Source organism: Paralichthys olivaceus, chromosome 4 (assembly GCF_024713975.1).
Source record: "Paralichthys olivaceus isolate ysfri-2021 chromosome 4, ASM2471397v2, whole genome shotgun sequence".
Lineage (NCBI taxonomy): Eukaryota > Metazoa > Chordata > Actinopteri > Pleuronectiformes > Paralichthyidae > Paralichthys > Paralichthys olivaceus.
The window spans coordinates 14,617,881-14,635,878 of record NC_091096.1 but is presented as its reverse complement, the minus strand read 5'-3'; the positions used below and the strand labels follow the sequence as shown (position 1 = coordinate 14,635,878).

The window sequence follows — 17,998 nt, the reverse complement described above, 5'->3', positions numbered from 1 at the left end:
ATACTCTCAAGGAACTATATGTACATAAATGGCCGGACTAAATGTTCAATTGAGTCTAAATCAAATATATTATATAGATACAAATCTTTTTTTATAGATTTAAGCATCAATAAGTAGTATTTTGAAATAATAATAATTTAAGATAAGATGAGATAAAATTTGCAATTTGACATAAAATGAAAATAAATCTCTCAATACTTCTACACACATGCCACAGTTCACATATTCACGTACACATCTGCTGACAATGACGACATATTTCCCTCTGACATATTGCTCAACGTTTTTATATTAAATATTGCCAAAGAGGTGACATATTGCACATCCCTTGTGGCCAGAGTCTACACTACATACTGTTGTCGAGGAGTTCATTGAACATGGGCAGATATAAATGTTTATAATCTTGTGGTTTTTGTAAAGTCTTGTCCTGTTTTATTTCTATGTACTGTATACATCTCAGACAACAGAGAGAATGCTGCTCAAGAAATAATTATCTGATTTGAAAATGACCTGAATTAGGTGCGACTTGTGTCCACTGACCTGGAACTGGACTTAGAGAGAAAATAGGACAGGGTGATGTGCAGGGCCAAATTACTCGTGACAGGTTTAAAGCATTTAGCATATCAGCTGCTTTTTCACAGTCTTCATATCTTTAATCTCTGTATTTCCATCCTTTGTCTAAGCTCTTATAAAGGGGGGGTTATTCCTCTGTATATTTTGCCCTGTATTTCTTCAGCTCCTGTGTGTATCTCTGTGTCTATGCTAATTTGAATTTATTGTAGTGCAGTCTGTGAACATTTGCCAACCATCTGCATGGCCTCTGAGGCTTCTATTAAAATAGAAAGTTTGAAGTTTGGAGAGAATATATGCTTAGTGTGCTAACCTTAGCAGAATATTAATATTTGTCTGCTGCCACAGTGTATTACTGAAATAAGAAAATCTGCGACATTTTATCTACATAAGGTCGAATTTTTTATTTATATATGAATATATGAGAAATATAAAATTCCTGATTTAATAAAAAATACAAAACACTGGGTGATTTTCTTATTCTGAAAAATCAAGTGCTGAGCCCTTTTCTTGTCTATTGTAGTGTAATTATAATTCTGATTGATATAGCACCTTTCAATGTATCCAAGTCATACCAATTACAGAAGTAATAATTTTAAGTCAAGTTTAAGTGAATAATTTTAATGTTGAATATTACAGTTCTAAAACCTGAATTTAACCTTAAATGTTCATGTGTTACATTCACATCTTAACAGTGTTTCCACATTAAGAACATGTTTTCCTCTTAGAAGTTATTCAGAGACTTTCAGCACCAGCAGATGAGCTTATTGTGTAAACAAAACAGTTATGAGATATTCATTCATCTATATTGAATATGTGTGTATGAAAATAAGTAAAGTAAATAAAGTAGAAAATGAAGGTGCTATGTAACCATATGTCAGTTGTCAAGTTCACTTATATTTAGCTTGACATGTGTTGATATGTATATATAATTCAGTGCACTGTTGTTGATACTTTATACACATATTATACACGCTAACTTGCTTTTTGAAATGGTAAATTAACCTTTCGACTTTAGAATTGCCTGCTTGAAGTAGCATACAAATTGTGCTGCTTCATCATGGCTTTCTTTGTAGTGAGAAATGTTTTCTTTTTCACTGGCTGGATTCTTACTGTTCAATCAAATGTTTGGCTGAACATCAGATCATCTGATCAAATATTTTTCACAGTGGCCTCTGTGGTATGCAGGGTTCAGTTCTTTCAAGGGGCTCCATGAGGGGAGAGCTCTGTCTCCCACACACATTAACAACCACAGATTAAAACTGTGTAAACCCCATTGCAGAGGCTGCACATATGAAAAACAAATGCAGTTGTTTCATTCCAAAAGGTCCGGGGATGAGGTCATTGGGAAATGTACACAATCTGAAATTAATTTTTACCAAGTGCCTCAACAAACACTGTATTTTAAATGTGAAAGCTCAGTGGTACACTTCTAATACGGCAGATGCCACTGAGAGGGCAGACAGTATAATTGAGCCTTAAAGAGATTGTTCCTAAAAGTTCTAATTATCTACTCACTACTATGCCAATTGAGGGATGGGTGAAGTGTTTTAAGTCCACAAAGCACTTTTTGAGTTTCAGAGGTAAACAGCTTTTCAGCCAAATCCGATAAAATTGAAGTAACTGGGGATAGATTCTTCAAATGCCTCCACACTGCTCCTGTGGTGTCATCACAGTGTCCGTAAGCCCCAACATTCAAATTTGACTCTAAACAGCATAATTTACACTGTGATTTTAACCTAAATGTCCTATATTATCCTTCTCCTAGTGACTGCTGTGGTAACTGCAGCTATCACAAGTGATCGCAATGCCCACAAGTTTCCCACTAGGACTGAAATAGATAATGAGTGAATTTTCATTTTTGGGTGAACTATCCCTTCAAGTTTGCAAGCAGAACACAGGACAATACTCCTCCATTGAACAGGTTAGAGACAGCCTGGCTCATTATCTGCAGCCTTATTAGATTACAGCTAGTTCCCTGTATATAATTCAGCATTGCTCACCATTAGAATCAGGAAAATACCTTTTTTAGATAAGACCTTTGAGAGGCACAGTTACTGCATTGACATTTTCATGGTATTTACTGACAAGGCAACCTCCATCTCTGCCTTTCTCTAGATTTTCCTCAGGAATAATGCTGATCTTCAATGTGGCCTCTCCCTTTGGAAATGTATTTGACATATTCCAAACCATTTTGTTACTGCGTGATTCACACTACTTTCTGCTCAAAGTGCATTTGTCTGTCTTTGTCAAATGCTGATGGGGTTTGAAATGGCAGAGGAGGACGGAAGGCCAAGGACTCTGTGAAAGCATGAACGGACGCGGCTCACGCTGAGAGCACTGATGTAATGTCGGTGGTACAGTGCCAGCTCTCATCAGTCGAGGTGAAGGGTGGGTGCAGTGACCATGAGTCAGTGATCCAGTGAAGCCATCATAGGAGAAGGCTGGGTTAAAATAGATTTGACACAATTAGGCCATGCATCATTTCTGTGGGATGTGGCTGGGTGCACATTCAGAGCAGAGGAGCTTTAATGTAAATCTCATATTATTGACGCAGGTAGCCTAACATGTTCTTTCTTCCCCTAGGGTAGTGCCTGTCAAACTTTGACATCATCAAAAGGTTATATCTCAATCAAAAAGATAACAAGGTTACCATGGTAACAGCCAGTGCAGTTTTAAATAAATGGAGGAACATTTTTCTGTTGAATTTTCTTGACAATCGCTCAACCCTAAAAACTTTAACAACACTTCCTTGGGTTTGTCAATCAGATGAACAGTTTTTGAGAAAATCAAAACAGACAGATTCCCTCTGTTTATAGTTAAAGAGAACGTTAACAAGGTGGATGAAGCACCTGCTTGTCATTGTTAACTCAGAGAACTTAGTACTGAGAGTTTCATTTCCAGCGCTGTTTTTAATTGTCAGTTAGTTTCTATCCGTGAAAGGCTTTTTTAAAGGAAGTGGTTGTAACACAGGGATTGTTGCTCAGTGCAATTCTCATTGGAAACCAATCAAAACTGTGCAGATGTGAGTTTGTGGTTTGAACAGCTGTTAGATTAAAAGCACCCTGTCTGCTGCTGCTCTGCAGTAAATGGTCAGCCGGCCGCACAACATGACCCACTTGCCAGAGGAATCAGTAGAAATCTTTGTCATGGAACAGTCGATAATGCTTTGTCCGACCTCCGCGTGACCCCACGCAATCATGAGGTACTGTTTAGATTAAGTGAACACTGGGGGAAAGTGGTAGCGAGACGTCTTTGTTGTTCCCAGCATTTAAATGTTACCTGTAAGACATCACTCACATTTCCTTCAGAGAAACATTTTCCCTGGGACTCTGTAATAGAAAAACAAGTGAAGAACAAGAGGCACAGTATTTAATTAGAACCCTCTTACAAAGTCAAGTAAGTCTTATTACCTCAAGCTTCTCAGCTTCACTGGCGGACAGTCAACTTTTGTGTTGTAAATAGTATAATTTATAAGCAGCTATGTTTATAGATACAGAACACACCAGATTATCCTTCTCACTTACATGAACTAAGCGTTACTTGTACATTTAGATGGATTTAACGTCGGTGACAGCCGTCAGCTGAGATGAAAGAGCACATTGTGTGTGGAGCCTTGACCCTGAAAACGTCAGGCCTCTTTTTGATTGAACTGCGAGGAAACAAAGGATGCTTTTCTGTGTTTAACCAATGGTCGGGTTTCCACGACTGATTGATTGGCCTTTCTTTGCTGCCAGAGAGGTGCTCGTGCTGGACACAGCACCGGCTCACATCAATCACAGGTCTGCTTGTACAGCAGAGCAGCAGCTGACATTCACACAAGAAAGCTGCCAATGTTTCCTCCAGACACGCAACACGCAACTTCCCTGCAGGGTGACGTGAGCATCCACGGACAGCCTGTTGAGATCTTCACAGATGACACACTATGTCCATTTCCTTGCTTTTTTTTCAAAAGGGGGCTTGTTTTCTCCTCCATTTATCACTTCATGCTATACAAAAATGGTCAGGTGGTGGCGCAAACAAATTTCTTTTTTTAAAGCACAAAGTCACAGAGTCTCCACAAGGCCTTAAATGTCTATAATATTCTTAAATTCAGTAATCACAATTATTGGTCTTAAAAACTATGCCTTAAATACACTTGGGTAGATCCTCAATGTGTCAACATTCATGTAACCTTATTTCAGTTGTGCTTTATATTAGTAGTTTTCTATTTCTTAAGAAAAACATTTTATTTTTGTCTCTGTGTGTTGTCGTTCTCTATTACTGATAAGGATATTAGCTCGCTGAATGCTAAAACTACAAACAAGACCCACGTGTAACCTAAAAGTGACACCTCTGTGAGACAGTAAAGACTATAGATACTTGATGTCTCTGCCTGTAGTTTGTGAGATATTGTGGCATTTTAAAGGTTATTCTTTACAATAGGCTCCTTCACAATATCTTCAATTATTCTGAAATTACGATATTCCTTCACATCTGTCGTACTTAGCATGGGTCTTAAATTGCATCCATTATGGTTTTGATAATCATAAGTTTAACTTATTGAAACCTGTAGAAACCCTGGGAAGATGACATTTTAATTTTTTTTTTTTTGTATATTTTTCCAGAAGAGGTTTTTCTATTTCCAAAGCTAGTTTGCATCCTGTCTGTGCTGTTTTGATTTTGATAAAACATGCTGAGTGAATGTAAAATCTTTTGTGTCTATGCTAATGTGACTGTGGTGTCTGATCCACACTCACAACACTGCTGCCTGCTTTTAGTTATTCATCACGTAGGGAAAGTACGCAGCGCTTTCTTCACCTTCAAGTGCTCTTTTCAGGAGTGTCATCCAGCCTCATGAATCACAGTATCACTGAATCAATATCAGTGAAATCAATATTTATTTATTTTCAAATGGTGCTTTGTTATGTTTTGGAGGCTTTTTTTTTATCCAAGACAGAAGAACATCGATGTCATACAGAGCTCACTCTCTTTGTACCTCTCCCACACATTCTCTTTGACTCTGCCTCCTTCCCTCCTGCCCTTTTTTCCCCCACTTTCCATTAGGGAGACTGTCAGTATGCTTTGGTGTGACTATAGATCGTCACGTCAAAACAGCCCTGAAACCTGTCACGCCCTCCCCCCTCCTGTCCCTCAGAGAACAGGGCCTCTGTGAAAGCTATTATACGTTCCTCTGTTCAACTGATTAGCCACCACTCTCATCATTACTGATACAGGTCCTGGCTTTGAAATGGCATGACTTCGATAGGATTACCTTGTTTGTAATTCATATCCACCGGCCTATTAATTCCAATGAGAGAACAATAAGCTAGTGGGGTTTATTTATTTATTTCCCCCTCCTGAGTTCATTGTTAGCCTGTACATGTTCTGGGTCTTGGCTAGTCTTTAATGCCTGAGCAGATTATGTGGAATACAATTCAAGGCCAAGCCCGTTTTGACATTGTCAAATTCTGTGCTCATGGCTGTTCATTTGTCAAATTGACTTAAGAGGGCATGATACTCTCACCCTTGAGACTTCTTCTTGTTGCTTATCACTTAAAATGAAGTAAGAGACCTGTCAAAGCATAGTTTACCCGTCAACAATGAAATATGAGTGTAAAATACTAGAATAAAAATTGAAATAAGAGACCGGGAGCTTTAAAAAGGCTCTTAGGAGCAAATGGTTTCACTTCTTTTGGTTCTTCAGTCATCAGACTTTTACAAGCTTCGGACTGACCATCAGTTGTCACGTGACCCACGGCGCTTTATTTTCACATTGGTCTTTTAAAGTTTAACACGTGCTTAGCTTCAGCAAGTTCTTTAAAAGTTTTTCCATCCAATCTCAATCCCCAAAGTTTGGAAAGCCTCGGTGCAGTTGTACAACTTGATGTTTAAAATATGAGATGGCTATTGGCAGGCACTTGAGTTATGAAACCAATATCCATGGACCAAAGCCTTGTTATTTATTGAGCCCCTCGGTGCAGGCTGGTGCGAGGAAGATTTTAGATGGCAGGACTGTGGCACCATGTCATGGGCACTGCCAGCGAAGGAACAGCTGAGTCATATACATGTGTTTAAAAAAATACATTTATTAAACAGCCGCAAAGCCTCCCAGGTCTCGCTACATGCCAACATTGAAGAGTAAACTATGGTAATGATGAATGTGGAGCTGCATGCACAGCAAGAACACATGTACTTAGAGGCTATGAATATTAATTCCCTTGCAAATTAGTTTTATGCACACAAGGGCCTCTTCTGTACTGACCCTTGGACAGAGGAACAGCATAAACGCCCTTTGATTTTCAACAGGAATGCTGATCTGTTATAATGTGTTTGTTATGTAACACCAACATGTGGAAGCTTTTTACAGTCAGCCAGTATTCAAAGCTGTGGCACAACCTGGAGAACACAAAAACATTAGTGAGAAAATATAAGTTGATACTAATTATGCAAAACTGACGCATTCATATTCATGCGTTTTAAAGGGGTAAACTCTACCACTAAAATAAACTTAATATTGAGACTTTGTATAATTGACTTCTTTATGAAGAACCTCATTAAACTGAAACATGTATTGAATTAGCAGAGAGCCATCTTTAAAAAGATAATATAACATGAAGAGAGCTGCACTGAATTTTTATTACTAACCACACATAAACACCAGTTAAACTCGCTCAAAATGTCTTGAACTCACATTTGCATCTAGAGCAATAACACATGTCATTCTGCTGGTATTTATTCATTTTATTTCTTTATTTACTATTAATGTAAATATTATATATATATATATATGTTCAGCATGTAAAGGAGTAAAGGAGATAAAAAGATCAAATATTGTGTGATAGCTTAGGGCTGTCAAAGAATAAATCACATGACACTAAATGTTCCCACTTTCACTGTGGACTGTACTACTGGAGGAGACAGGGCCCTGGAGCTGCTCTCTGCCAATGTTTAAGTACCCAAGTTGTGCTGTTTTGGGGTTTTCTTTTTCCTTTAGTGTGTCACTTTTGCTTACGTAAAGGCAAGTCAGCAGAAAACACTGCTCCTGAAATGCCCCGTTTGCATTGCTGGTTTTCTAAAGACAGGTACTCTGCAACACAGCTTTCAGTGCACTAACTCTGATGGTTTTCTCATGCCAAATGGTGAGGACAGAGATGGACTTACAAACTGTTTCACCAAATTCAAAACAACTCCCCACTGTTTTCCCTACAACCAACCCTGGGCTAGCAAGGGCATCAAACCACTCCTGAACAAGAAGGGGGCGTTTAGGTCAGGGTACAAGAACACAATAAGGAGGATCCAGAAACAGTTGTTGTTGAATATCAGCGGGAGGGAGGTTGCAAAAGAAAAGAGAGCAGCAAAATGATGCCATAGTGGTCCGGAGGTATAAGAAACCTCATCTTTTACAAGCAGTCAGACCATAGACCGAAGCATTGAGAGAGCCAATCAGATGGACTGTCTCTCCAATAGATCTGGCATGCAGCCTCACACTGACCACTTTAATTATAAACCAACCAGCAACCACGATACCTCCTACCCACTGACCATATCTGCTAACCAGGTTAAGTGAGTGCTAAGTAGATTCTACCTGGTAGACACTTTTTAAAGACTGGTCCTGGATTTCCTTTGGCCATTGGTTAGGCCTTCAGTTTATTAATGCCATGATAACCACTCCACCATGCATCATTACCCACCTTCACAAGCCAAGTGGTGTGCCCAGATTATGTCTTGTGATTTCTCCAGCACCTCTAAAACCATTTAACCTGTCCTAATGGGGAAGAAGTTGACCGTCATGCAGGTTGATGCTCATCTGGTGTCCTGAATCATGTACTACCTATGCATGTCTGTCCGCTGAAATGTGTGGGACACAGTGTTGAGTAGTACTGGAGAGGTCAGGACAGTCCTCATTGGAGATCCAGTGCATGCTTTATTATTTTTCTTATCAAATTTCTCTTTATGTATTTTGAGATATAAATATATGTTCTTACTATGGCTTTGCTGAACACTCAAGGGTTATATTTGCTAAGACCTCTGCATTTAATCACATTTAATCACTAGTCCGGTACATTTCGATTTTGCAGTGTTAAAGACCAAATTATTGTCCAGATACCACTCAACTGGATGTTGTACCTTCTCTCTTGAGGGTGCTGCATGTTGGATAAAAGTCCTGCTATAGTGGTGTCATCAGGAAGGAAAGGAGCGGTTGAGGGTGCTGTCATGAGTGAAGAGAGTGAAGAGGACAGAGCTGCACATAGCCCTGAGATGTACAGTATCTCCATTCAGGATGAAGGTTAAGAATGTGCGTTTGTCCATTCTCGCATTACGTGGTCTGTGAGGATGTCCATAACCGATAAAGAGAGTGAAACTGTTAAACCCAGAATTTTGAGTATGTCTGCTGTTTTAAAGCAGATTATGGAACTGAAAAATTGAGCTAAACTCAACAAATAGTACCCAGACATATGTGTTTGGATCCTGCCGAAGGAAAAGGACTATATGAGTTGTGATTCTGACTGTATCCTGAGCAGCTCTGTTTCATCAATAGTTAAACTGGTGGCTGTCCAGATCAGTTGGGGTGATGGCCTGACTGTGAGAGAGTACTAGCCTCTGAAAGCACTTCATAACAACTGGTGTTAGGGCAATGGATCGATAGTCATTAAGCTTTTAATTGCTGCAGTTTTGGTACAGAGACAATGGTTGGATGGATTTAATCCAAATGGGGACTCCAGCCTGCTGTAGGGAGAGGTTGAAGGTGTTTTTGAACACATGCTAGTTGGTCATTTATGACTTCAGTAGCAGCATTTCAAAGGCTGACAGGAAGAGACTGAATAGACTGATTAAGAGGGTTAGCTCAGTCCTGGGATACCCACTTGACTCAGTGGAGGTGGTGAGACAGAGGAGGATGATGGCAAAGCTGTCTTCTCTGATGGACAACCAGTCCCTCACCCTGCAGGACACCATCACAGCACTCTGCAACTCCGTCAGCATCTGACTTATTCACCCTAACTGTCTGAAGGAGAGGATAGCAGGTCCTTCCTTCCTGCAGCAGTGAGACAGTACAACCAGCTCTTCTCCCAATAGAATTACATGCAGCCATTATAGACTGAACTTTAACTCTGGTTTAACTGTTCAATATTCATTCTGCCTGTGAAATTCAATGGCTTATGTCAGTCAATTCCATTGTATGTGTTATCACACATATATTCTGTTTTTACACTGTATATATTAGTCTTTATTACATTAATATATATATTTTTTTTATTTCCCTACAGTTATAAGCATTGCTTATTTATGATTACTTACTGATGTCTCTAATATTGCAGTTTTACTCATTGTGGATCTACTTAGTATTCTGCACTCAACTTATGCACTCTCAGTTTTGTGCACACAAGATGGCATGAATTCATTTCAGCACTCATAGGTGATAGTGCTCTACCTTGGAGCTCCCCACTTTGCAATGCAAGAATGAAATGTTACCTTCCTGGAGGGGACATATTCAGTGATTTTCAGACGGTGCCTTGGGCCGCCCTCCAGACCACAACGACCAGCAAACCAGCTTCTCCCCCGCTCTCCTGTCATCCTCAGTTCCTCCCATAAAACTGTTTTATTTATTCAATGTCTTATATGGTCAAACTCAATGTAATTAATTTGTTCAAACTTTTTCACTGTAAACGTGTTCAACTGCACAGCCAATACACACATCTGATTTGTTTACATTCGCAGTCTTGGTAAGGTTTCGTAAGACTGTGTTTGTCTGTGTCGGCATGGTGATATTCATTTAAATCATGCGCACATTGAAAATCAGTGTGTTACACCAGGCTGAATCTATTACCTAGAGCACTGTGTGCTTGTATACACAGAAAATTAAAAAGTAAAAGAGATGCTACCAATAATCAGTGTCTCTCAGTCTTTACACACTGTTTAACAGGATCAAACTGATTTCTAAACACATTGTTCCTCCTTTTCCCATGCAGGCCCTTGCCATCCAAACCCTTGCCACAACAGAGGAACATGTGAGATCAGTGAGACCTACAGGGGCGACACCTTCATAGGATACGTCTGCAAGTGTCCACCAGGGTTCAGTGGAGTTCACTGCCAACACAGTAAGTTGTACCTCTGTCTACTTTTTTCTCCAAAGAACCTTGGAAATGCTTAATTTTTCATAAAATTGAATACCAGACAGTGAGTTAGAAGAAAACCTATTTGCCCCTTTTTACATATTTCCATGAAGCGTGATTTTTTCTGTCTGATCTGAAAGATTTCCTAGCACAAAAAAATGACCTTGAGCGGGGAATAAAAGTCGAAAATGCGACAGGAAGTAAATTGCTGCTTAAAGGGCGAGCTCAGCAAAAGGGTAGTGGGTTTGGTAGAGAAAAGAAGTGCTGAACTGGCTTTCTTTTGTTGAGCATGCTCTTAATAAAGGTTAGTGTCAGAAGGTTTTTGCTGCCTCTGAGATAATACTTACATTAGTCCGGGAGCATTGTTCTCATCCCCACTAAAATTTATGCTCGATTGTAAAACTGACTCTGTGAACTCTGCAGCCACAAACATCCTGAAACTGGACACATTGCCTAAAACTGTGTGTAACCAGGATGCAATTAGAGGTCGGACCTACCTATACGCAATGTACTGAGAAAATTCCTTTTCTTAAAACAACTAAAACTTGTATTGATTTCTCCTTCCTTCTCCTGAAATTCCACAACAACTGAGCTGTTTGATTCGATAACTGTTAATGGCAACAACATGAGCTGCCGGAGGCAGCGGTTTTGATGTTTCAAAAGGTCGACTTACTCTCTTCTTTATTTGTTCTTCCTGTAGCAGGTTGTTTCACTTTTAAATAGTGCCTTCTGCTCTCAGCAATTGTGAGGTCAGTTTCACTGCAAATATCGGATGCTTTCAAGGCTTGGTTATGTCGATATTACTTGGAGTGTGTACCAAAACGTCTTGCATTTACTGTCAGTGAGTGAAACCTTGTTAACATGTTGTTTTATTAAAAAGGGATAAATACCATATGACAGGTAGAAAGAAGATTAACTAGCCAGCAGTAGAAAACCAATGCGCAGTAAACCTACACATTCATGCCCTGCATTTTGAATAGATCCCAGGATTTGGAAATGCCATGTAGCTTTGTACTCAAGTACTAAATTGTGTTAATCCTGCAGTATGATATATAGGCCAAGGCCCGTGGCTGTCCTGTATGAGTGTGTGCTTGCCTGAGCATTGCATTAGCCCGCACAACACACTTGTCCTTCATCACAGGTGTGCTTGTAAGTAATGGATTTAATGTATCATGGTGCAGGCCATGCTGAGATGGATCCTCTGAGGTTTGAAAGAAAAGGAGGGATAGACAGAGAGAGAGACAGATCTTAACTGATACTGAACACAAATCATCTGTATCTGTCTTAAAACAACACACATTCATACCAAGGTTAAACAAGAAAATAACATAAGAAATGAGTTTTTGTTCTAGGACCATTTCCAAATCATTGTTTTTTAATAAAATGCTGAAACCATAGAAGTAAATGGAGCAAATCACTATATCAACAGTGTGTCATTGTGTCTTCAGCCAGAATTGAAAGTCAAATGGCTATAGCATTCTAGTCATAATTCAGTCATTGTTTCCTATTAAGCCCTTAGGGTGCTGAGAAACTGATTCGATATGGTTTGAATGCACATTAACGTGTGCCAATTTCCCTCACGGTCATTACAGTTGAATGGAACAGAGTGAGTGAGAAAGACAGAGAGGGGGAGGGAGAGTGAGAGTGAGGGGGAGATTTCTGTACCTGAAGACAATAATCCAATCCAGCGTCTGGATAATGCCTGCAATTAAATAATATAGGCACATGAATAATTGTTCTGTTAGAATGACAGCTAAGCTGGCTTTGTTATGATATGATGTTGGCATTTAATGATAGCTTAATGAATGGGATTAAAGTGAGAAAGAAAATATTGTATGTAAATTCTGCTGGAACAAGAATCACTACAAAAACAAGGCAGACCTCATGAACAATCTGTCTCATAATCTTTGAGTCATTTTTAATGAATATCACCCAATTTTATGGGCGGATAATGATGCAAGCCTTTTCACTGCTAATGACGGCTCATGCTAGTACATAACTTTTAAATACTTCATCTGTCGATACTATAAATTTATGAATGCATTCATTAGCCTTTGTTTTAAAAAGTTCACAGCTGTTTCATCAGAATGGATGTCTGCTGCTTAGATTATTACCATTCATCGTAAATTATGAAGCCAAACATTTTAAGAAAACAAGCCCTACATTGCGAACTATAGATTGTTATTATTCAAGATCCTGCATTGGATTACCTTTCAGCATCTGAATTAGTTGTTAAGTGGTTAAGCCTCCTATAGTGTGTAGTATAAAATATGTGTAGACCAACCCTGGCTTCTTCCTTTTCTCTCTCTATCTCCCTGCTCCGTCAGAGCTGAATCTAATTTCACACCTTTGAACGTTATCCTTAATACAGGCACTACATATCCCGCCTCTTAGACCAGTTTTATGTAGCGCACCCAGAAATAATGTCGCACATAGACAGCTATGATAAGTACAAGCTATTTTTAGTACTTCTGTTCTTTGGTTTTATTTCTTCTTCTCTTTGGTTACAACCCAGCTGTCAATGACTTCAACTTGAGGTGTTGATGTTTCCACCTGCAGGTCAGACATCCGACAGTCAAGCTGTAGGTGATGAAATAAAATATACAACTTTATATTCATATTCAATAACATCTCATAGTATATCATTTCAGGCTTGTTTCAAAAGGGTTTTTTTTGCACTTTCTTGTATAGTATTCTCCCTTAGCATTGATTTCTTTGAACTCTGTTCTCCAGACTGTTTTAAATATGTTGCTTTCATTATTAGAGGCCTCATTATCACAAAGTCATTCAGCTTCTGAATAGTGAGGTATCATCTCCCTTAAATATCAACAAGTGGCACATTATTCGGCATGTAGCCAAATATTGTAATGTTCTGTTAATCACTTTTAATAATAATAATCCAAATGGGGACTCCAGCCTGTTGTAGGGAGAGGTTGAAGGTGTTTTTGAACACATGCTAGTTGGTCATTTATGACTTCACTAGCAGCATTTCACTAATAATGATAATCATTATAAGGAATTAGTGAAAATGAGTGTTGGCTTGTTAAAGATATAAAGCAAGCTTCACCCACAGCAGTAAGAGAGCCCATTTGTCTCCTTCAGTAACTTAAGATGACTAGTTAATGAATAACCTGAAGATGGTGATGATGTTTTCAATGCTTCACTAAATGTTTCATCATTCATTGAGGGTTTACCTTTGTGCTAATGTAAGCCTGTGGCTGTTTCCTCAGGGTAGACATGTTGGGCCAGTTGTCCAGCTTTTCATAAATATGGCAGCATATGTTGTCTGTGTTGACTTTTGAAAAGTGTAACCAAACTTGCAACAGCTTTCAGCTCAGCATTGCTCTAATACACTGAGTTGTCACATTAGTCTAATTCAACTATCCATTGTCCATGTGCATTACCACCACCAGAAAATTTAAAATGTAGACCTCTCTCTCTTTATCTCACCAAGATTCGCTTTCAGGCAAACATTGATTAATGTTAATTAGTATTTAGTAGTATGATGTAATTAGATCGGTTCTTGAAAGTATTAAGTTCAATACCCAACGATACTGTTTGCCCTCTCACACAGTGATGCTTTCATGCTAATGGTTATTTGTGCAGAAACATATGCCAACTCTATAAAATATTTAAAAATAAATGAATAAGGTGATTTGGCAAAATTGTCTCTTAAATGACTAGTGTTTTCTAACTTAGTCTCTTTCCATCACTCCATGACTGGTAATTTCTCTGAGCAGATTCTTGCTCCTTGATCAATAGATGTCTTTGCTTTTCTTTCTGAAACACACAAAGAGACTGATCGAGGCTAAATCTCGGAAGTGTAAAAAGGTTTTTTTCAAAGTACGCCCCCTTTGTTTGGCCATGTATTGACAGGTGCTGTCATGCTGTATTAGCCCTGCTGCCTCCGCAGATTCTTACCACACAATAATCAGCCAGTGTTTATGACTGTGGCCTAGTGTAAAGCCACAAGGAGCCATTACTGTTAGTCAATACACCTGGGGCAGATCAGGGACTGGCTTTCATCAGAAAGAAGGAGACTACATGAGGAGTTGCTCTGTGCTTCCTCTTTGGTAGCACATTTAGGACTGCATCAGTGACCTGTTTAGTGTATTTTACTCTCGGTAAGGAGGCATTCAGTGGAGCTTACATTGGCTTTTCGTGTTATTTTTTCAATCCTCCCTAATGTTTTATCAGGCCCTCTGACTCCACGCCTTCACATGGATTTTTATGGCACATGAGCAAAAGGAAATTTAGATCTGACTTATTTCCCACCCTCATCTGTTTGTTGTGCCCAATTTACTGCTTAAGAGCAGGATAATCGCATAGTCAGAGGCAGCATGAGCGGGTATCAAAAGCAGAACAATAGACTCTATTAGTCACACACAAGGCAGAGGCAGAGGTCCGACAGCTTCTCCCATCGCCCGTTCCGCCCTCGTGAAAACCTTCTTTGCTGGCGCACCTCTGAGCGGTTACCTGCACCTCTTCAAGCGAAAAATGAATCGCCCTTCACAAACCAGCCACTGCATCACGGGAGGTGACTTTGCAGCAGTAGATCTTCAGGATGTTACGATGTTAGGGGGAGGGAAGCAGGGTCGCTCCACTCATCCCATGAATAGAATTTATATATGTTAATATATGTACACACACACACATATGTATATATGTGCAGGAGTGTGAGTGACACTATATAGTTGCTGGGAGTTTACATCTCATCAAACAATATTAGCAGTGTTAGCAGTGTTCTCCTGAAGCTGCTTCTCTGACAGTAAACAGAATGTCGAACATATGGACTAAATGAGTGTTTGTTTGCTCCTTCTGTTCACAGTAAACGTCATTTTGTAGAATGATAACAGCACCAGTGAATAGACCATATTTCCAGCAAATGGTTTTGCACATTGTCACTGCGTCCACAAAATTAGCTTCCCATTCATCTCGCCACCGAAACTCCTCAGAGTGCTCTCGCTTTTTTGTTTGTAGCTCCGGGGGAAAGTTGTTCAGATACAGAAATATTCTTACTGTCTTAGATCATATACGCAGTATGGCTGGATTTTGTTTCAGGGCAGATTTTCACTTTGGGTTTTAAAAGAAATTACGTTTCGGGGGCAGGATTAGTTAAACGGATTAGGATAGATTTAAGCACAACTAAAAGTTTGTGAAATAGTTTGCTAAAGAAAAAAAAAAACGTTTCCGTGGTAAACAGGCAGAAGGAATACTTGGTCCACAGAAAGTCAAACTACTTTTAAGATAAACAAGTGGCATCGGTTTAGTCATAGAGCCTGGGGTCTGCCCTTGTAGGTATAAATGTATCTCCTCTCAACAGCCTCTGGGTTACAAGTGTTGGGAAGTTTTCCTGAATTTATGATAATCTGCTTTCCAATTTTATATTTATATGCATGACTGGTTTGTTTTCTCAGAATACTGAAACCTACACTGATACAGCCCCTGCTCATAGTGTTGCATTATTTCAGTCTGTAGCAGCAGTACGTCAACACACCAGTGTGGTACTATGTTTTGTGAATGTATTTATTTTCCAGTATCAAAGCTCTCTCTACTGCACCGTTACTGTGATCCCGAGCTGTGCCGAGGCCATTTCCAGACACCCTCTCAACATTACATTCATGATCCCACAGCTCACCCGTTGCTCAAAGTCTGTGGCTGCATTTACAGGAATGGATGAGTGTAGATAGTCCTGGGGGAAAGGTCCATAGTCCATCAAACATCCAAAGAAGACACCACAATCACACAGCCAAACCGACAGACGTCAATGATCAACAACCCGAAGAGAGACACTGAGTGTGTCTGTGCTCTCTCTGTCTGTCTCACAGGAGTCTCTGCAGATCAAAATGGAAAGATGGATAAGCTTGTGGGCCAGCAGTCACGTTTTTTTAGCTCCCTGCACATTTGGTGTTTCTTCCTTCAAAGCACCGCACATTCCTGTCACTGGAAACAGCGGAGAACCTCTTTATGTGGTGGTTCACTTATAATCTGCTCAGCCAGTCGAGTCTCAAGATGAATTTTATGTGTTTGCTTTTTTAGATCTATGTGCAGGAATAGAGATCGGTGTGTTAAACAGCTTTAAGACATAACAGGGTGGTATATTTAAAATAAACATTGATATTTACTTTACAAAGATTGAATCAAGGAAAGAATGTTATCTTTGTCAGTGTTTTAGATGAATGGTCCTCCTCATACTTGTTCTGATACTTTTTCAGCCAAAAGGTCCCGCCCAAAGAACTCCCTTTTTTTTAAAATAAAATTGTGTTATTTAGTTTATTTTATTGGCAACATTTCCCATTAGTATAACAAGTTGGCTTATTCAAACACTTAATGGCTGTGAGGATGCTAAAGCAGCAGAAGTGTGACTTGTGATGATCACCTTTAAGGTGTAGTTTGGATTATTTAAAGTGGGGTTGAAGTACTTATAGTCAGTTTATTACCTGCAGTATGTTTTCTCTGGAACTCTCCCAGTTGAGAGGAGCAGGCAGGAGTACCGGTACACAAGCAGAGCCGTGGTCTGCTGTGGGCGGAACCAGCAGCCAACACATACTTAAAAAACACTCTCCTAAAAACAAAGTATCTGTTCTGTTACATTCTGAATATTCCTACTGCTTTATCGTGTCTTCAAAAATACCTTTTCTTTGGCACTATATTTCCTCAATCATTGCACCACTTTATGCTTTATGTCTGCTAGTCATGTATTACAAAGCAGCCACAGATCAACTGTTTTAATCAGGAAAAGATCAACTCAACTTTAATAATAATGTATGATGATTCATGTGTTTGCTGTTTAAACAAAAGAATGTCCAGGTCAGTATGGATTTTGTGAAGCATTTTGTAACCTTGTTTAAATAAGTGCTATGCAAATAAAGTTATTATTATTATACTATATCATATGCAGATAATCATATATTATTCTCACCAGTAAGAAACGAAAGAGAGTGAACCAGTTGAAAATCCCTGAAACAGCATGCCTGTTGACATAAACTTAACCCTTTATGGTCATTTAAAAAAGAGCGGGTTGAAATGGATTGGATGTGAGTGTGTGCATGTGAGCTGGCAGGAGTCTTTAGCTCTCTCCTAGATTTACTGAGTGCTACAGCTGTTTCTCAGGGTGCCTGATTGGCACTTTATGAGTTGGCTGCTCTTGGGATTTCACTGAACAACCGTGTAGTGGAAGCAGATGTCTGCTGTTTGCAGAATGTCGCCAGCATTCAGTTACTTGACAGATGCATAATTATTTGCATTGTTGGACTATTCAAGGCGTACCTGGCATATTCCTCTGAAAAAGGGTTTTGCACTATGCAAGTGTGGAGGCCTTAGTTGAAGAATCC

At 39.3% G+C, this 17,998-nt stretch overlaps 1 protein-coding gene across 4 annotated transcripts in view; it reads left to right on the top strand.

Annotated features, from left to right (window-relative positions):
• Positions 1 to 17,998, top strand: part of edil3a (EGF-like repeats and discoidin I-like domains 3a) — a 104,634-nt gene that overhangs the window by 26,481 nt on the left and 60,155 nt on the right. For all 4 annotated transcript variants that reach the window (XM_020100824.2, XM_020100825.2, XM_069523883.1 and 1 more), the window contains exon 3: positions 10,521 to 10,649. In XM_020100824.2, coding sequence (XP_019956383.1) covers positions 10,521 to 10,649 — 129 coding nt within the window. The remainder of the gene's footprint in view (positions 1 to 10,520; positions 10,650 to 17,998) is intronic.